The sequence below is a fragment of the Haemorhous mexicanus genome, chromosome 6 (assembly GCF_027477595.1).
Source record: "Haemorhous mexicanus isolate bHaeMex1 chromosome 6, bHaeMex1.pri, whole genome shotgun sequence".
NCBI lineage: Eukaryota > Metazoa > Chordata > Aves > Passeriformes > Fringillidae > Haemorhous > Haemorhous mexicanus.
Window position 1 is genome coordinate 42,901,552 of NC_082346.1, and position 5,134 is coordinate 42,906,685.

Sequence of the window (5,134 nt, forward strand, 5' to 3'; positions counted from 1 at the left end):
CGGAGCGGCGCCGGTCTCCCGGCAACAGCCGCCAGCAGCGCGAGGACGGCGCGGCGGGCACAGCCTCGCGGCGGGCACAGCTCCGCGCCGGGGCCCCGGGAGCCGCGGGCAGCGGCAGCGGCAGGAGGGGTCGGGTCTCTCGGGCCATAAGCGCAGCGTGTGGCGCGCAGCTTGCTGAGGGGGGAGGCCGGCGGAGCGCCGGGCGCAGCCCCGCAGGTAACTCCGCTCGCCCCGCGGCCCCTCGGGGGATGTGGTGGAACGAGCCACAGGAAGATTGTGCCGAGCTTGGTCGGACTCCTACATGTCAGATGTGTGTGGCAGAGTGAAGGGACACGTTATGGGAAACTGGCCGGGGACTATAACAATCCTCTGTCATTGCAGTATATTTCTGCTGCTATCATGGTAAGGGCAGGGCTCAGACAGAAAGAGAAATAAAAGTGTGTCTTATTTCTGTCTGCATAAACGGTTGGGACTAGAAGAGGCAGCATGGAAACTCCCTAGATGGAAGGAATGTAAAGATTTATAGAAAGCAGAAAAGTTACAAAACCCTTACTAATATTTATTATAACCTCTGTTTCCAGCGTCCATGCATAAACTGTTAGGAGAAGATATGTCCAGTTTTGGATAAAATTGTTTGTAATGGCTTTGCTTCTAACCTCAGGCTCTTTCTCAGGCGCTGAATGGATTTTTTTCCACCGGTGGCTCCTGTGGTGGCACCTACTAAATTTTCTCCTGGTTCCCAGCTGAAATACCAGAAGGACAACTTTCAGCATGGATTCATAATTGACAAAGAGGAAAGTTTAAAAGATCTCTATGCACAAAAGAACCAAAGATATTCCTATTCTATGTCTGCAGAAAGCACTCAGGACAAGCCCAGGCATGGAGGCTTCCGGTCAGGTGGACTAGAGAGCAAGTATCTCATCAGCCAGGCCTGTACTCTGTCAGCTAAATCGTTAGGCAGACATAAAGAAGGAGTGGACCGTGCATATCCCCTGCAACCAATTTCTCACCACAAGAGTGCAAGAGATCCACTGCTCAGCACTGGAAGTTCCCCCCACATGCAGGAAGCTCCAAATAGTAGATCAAGCTCAATAAGCAAAGAGATGGTTCCAGCCGGGAGATCTCAGTTAGCTGCACTGCTCTGCCCTTGGACACAAGAGCCTGAACCATCAGTTCCCCATCTATACAGGAGAGAGCTGGCCTACATCCTAAAGCTGGAGGAAGATAGAAAGAACTTAGAAGAGGCAATTCAAAAGAAAAAGGTCCTTCTTGGAGAAAAGCTAAAGAGGACAGAGGAGACACTTAGGAGGATTCAAAGAGAGAAGGAGCTTATCAAGGTAGAGGAGAGAAGAGAAAGTGAAGTGGAAAGGACCTATGAGCAAAAGGCCACAAGGCACCCTGAAGAGAAAACTTTCAGAGCTGCAGACACGCCAGGTGTTGGGATCTTCAGCGGAGCACAGTCTGCAGCGGACACTATCCCCAAGTCTGGCACCGCTCCCCACCCCCAAGAGCTGGCTGTGGGGAACTTCAAGGAGTGGCTGGGGGCCACAAAATACAACAAAACAAACAACAGTGAAATACAAGACAACATACCCATGGAGCATTTAGCTTCTTGTTCAAAACTGGTCCCAAAACAGAGCCTTTCTCTCTCTGCCCTCTCAAACCGAGATTCTGATGACCACGCATCTGCAGAGATGTCACACATGCAGGCCGCCAGTGTTGTGGAACAGGAGGGCTTTGGACAGTGCAGCTTCTGCAAACGTAAGTTTCTCTGCACGAGGCTTGAGAAACACATGAGTATCTGTGGCAAGAACCAAGACTCCAAGAGGAAGGTGTTTGACTCTAGCAAGGCTAGAGCTAGGGGAACAGAACTGGAACAGTATCAGCAGCAGAAGAGCTCAAGGAGTCCTCAGGTAAAGTGCACTCCCTTTGCCTCCCTGGATCCACATCTACTGTTCACACTCCTTCCACTTCAACCTCTGACTGAGATGTAAGCACCTTCCCATGTACATGGGGCCAAGGGATACAATACAGCTATTGCCTCTGAAAGGTTCTTGCCAAATGGATAAATAGATTCATTTAAAATCTCATAGATGGAGGCAGGAGTCCCAACTTGGCTTTATAATGTGTCAAGGGTGCACTACTGGAGAAAGCTCACTTCCTTGCTGTAGTTAGGATGCAGAGTGGTTCTGCTGCAGTAAAGCTCTGTGACATCAGGGGCTGCAGGGAGCTGACTGAAAATCCAGATAATAGTACAGTCTGTTAATGAAGGCAGTGGAAACAGGCAGCTCTCTTCCTGCCAAGGAGATGTAGCAACCCTCTTTAGTTCCTTGGCCCTACTGCTTGCTTTTCTGGTTGTCCTCAAGCTCTTTCTAAATACTGATGTTTCCATTAGTATTTCCTTTACATCCTCCTTTGTGCTGGTCTTTCTAATTCCCTTTGTGGGACTCAGCTTCTCAGGCTGGGTTTTATGCCAACAGGGAATGCACAGGGACAGGTGACATGGGTTGGGCTCTGAGTGTAAGTTTGAGAATGGAGGTTGATGGTGGTCCCAGTTGCACTGACTGCCTTTCCCTTCCACAGAGTAAAACACCACCCAGAAAGAACAACTGGAAACAGAAGCACGAGGCTCTCATCCACATCATGTCACAGGCCCGCCAGGTGGAGCGAATCCTCTCTAAGGAGAGGAAGGTGTCTGGCCTGCCCCCATTGCCTCCCATCGAAAATCCAGACTATGTTGCCTGCACCTACTGTGGACGCAAGTTTGCTCCCCGAGTAGCTGAGAGGCATATTCCCAAATGCAAAAACATAAGGAATAGGCCCCCACCTCCACCACAGAGGAGGCGCTGATGAGGCAGTGTCCAGCCGTATCTGATGCTGTGATTCCCTGCCTGGTTTTTGCCAGATTCACAGTTACGGACATTTCCGTAGTCTCAACACTGGCTGCAAGCTTCTATGTACAGCAAGTGAACAGCTCAGGATGAATCAGCTGAAAAACAGAACTTGTATACTTTGACCTGCACCCTAAGTTGCCCCCCAAAAGATGCCCCTTTCCTCAGCACAAGAAGCTCAGGATCAGAAATTACAGGGGTTACAAAAGCTAGCAATAGCAGGCACGTACTGTTTAAATCCTTATGTCAACTCATGTGCATAGAACAAGGATACTGTGAATCAGCCAGGCCCTTGAGGCAACAGAACAACCATCACAAACAGATTTAATATTTTAAAAAATGGAGTTTTCTTCCTGCAAGTTGCTAGGAACCTCTAAAAGCAAAGCTTTCACCCTTCCTTAAGTCATCTGCTTATTTCATCTTGGTTGCTGCAATGGGAGGGAATTATGACAAAAACATATCCCTTCTTTTGTTTTCTTCTCAAGATGTTATTTTTTCTAGAGTCTGATTATTAAATATATTAAACTAGTTCTCTTGTGTAAAAGTTATTTTAAATGGTCACAGAGTGGTCTGTGCTCTCACAGTAAGAATGACTACTTTGTATGAGAAAGTTGCAAGTTGTTCGCAAGAAGCAAACAAGGAATAAAAAAGCTCCAGAAGCTCCTTTGCAAGTCCTCTGGTAGCAATAGCAGCAGCTCATGGGAACCTAGGGAAAGATCTAAAGGAACGAGATTAGGCTGGAACAGTCTGAATATGAAGAAATACTCCAGCTTTCAATGAGTGAACCAGCCAAAATGACTGAACCTGACTCCTGAAAGAGGTTGGAGAGCTTCTGTCCTATAGATACATGAGCAGAAATCTCAGTCCCTTGGCATACCCTAGAAAAGCATGAAGGTCCCAGAAAGGATCATTGCTGCACTGTGCTAGCCAACAACACATGTACAAACCTGAGAGAAAAAGCAGACTCAAAAGAAGGGAAAGTAATTTACTGTATCCAAACTGATTGGAGAAGCAAGACCAATGCTTTAACTTGAAAGTTTTGAAAAACAGGACAGCAAGAGGTAGGAAAGGGGTAAATTGAAACCTTTATGCCAGACTCCTTGCATTCATGAAAGGAACAAGTGATTTGAACACACTAGTTAAAAAATTGAGCACTACACTGCCCATCTTCCAATATTAATTCTGTTTCCCTTGCACTATTTATTTTTATTATTTTTTAAAATAATATTATTTCTTTTATTAGTTTTATTGACTATATTTAGTGGACCCTAAAAGTCAGCAGTGTAAATGGTGACACATGGATATGCACTAAAAAGCATTTGATGCTGTAAAATAAACCCATGTGTTGGAGACTTCTCATAACTGACAGGCAAATGGCTGAGATTAAAAAGATTGAAACTGTAGATTAAATAAAAGTTATTAAAATTAAATCACCAGGCTTCATCGTTATGTGTTTTGGAGCTAAGATAGGCAGTTCACCTCTCCTTGCTATTGTTTCAGTATCCAGAAAGTCTCTGATAAATGGTTTAAAACTTAGTAACATGTGAGACAAAGTATCAGGGTCAGCACAGAGATTTAGGATGCTGCTTTGCTATCATGGTTAGTTTCCCTGATGCTACTCAAGCTGTTTTACTCATGACAGCTCAGCTTCCTCTTTTGCTCCTGCAGTACAAACCCCCTCTCAGAGACATGCTGAATTTTCAGCATCCAAATTTCTAGTGGATTTTAAATCTTCAACTCTGGTCTGTCAAGATGTTTCACAATTTAATACCATTTCTGATAAAAGTGACAGGATTTAATTACAGTGTGCAGGAACAGTTGGCTGAGCAGGTGTCAGGCAGGTTCTTCCCTCTGTAGGCCTTAATGATCAGTGAAGATATTCTGAGAAAAACAGGTACTTCTTCCCTTTAAGCCTCTCTTCCCATTACTCATTTCCCCACTTGGCATTCAAACTGTGGAAATAAACACACACACACAAGCTCCTGACGTCACTAGGAGGAGATGTAGCAGTATAAGAAAAGAATGGGGTTTTTGTTTGGTTGTTATTGGTTTCTTTTAATGAAGGGACACAGAAACTGACTTTTTTTTTACCAGAGGAAAGAATCTAAAAGCCCTTTCACCCTCTTTCTATAAGCAAAAGAAAATAACCAAAACCAGAATGCCAAAAAAACAGATGACTGTATGCATATTTCCCTTTCCTCTCTCGGAAAAAAAAGACAAGAAAAGGAGCTCAAACACAGGAG

The 5,134-nt window shown here is 45.4% G+C and overlaps 1 protein-coding gene across 1 annotated transcript; it reads left to right on the forward strand.

The window, feature by feature from the left end:
* Positions 1-93: 93 nt before the first annotated feature.
* Positions 94-3,394, forward strand: ZC2HC1C (zinc finger C2HC-type containing 1C). Its single transcript, XM_059850004.1, has 3 exons — positions 94-216; positions 674-1,913; positions 2,584-3,394. The coding sequence occupies exons 2-3, from the start codon at positions 681-683 to the stop codon at positions 2,848-2,850; spliced, it is 1,500 nt and encodes a 499-aa protein (XP_059705987.1). The 5' UTR covers positions 94-216; positions 674-680; the 3' UTR covers positions 2,851-3,394.
* The last annotated feature ends 1,740 nt before the right edge of the window (positions 3,395-5,134 follow it).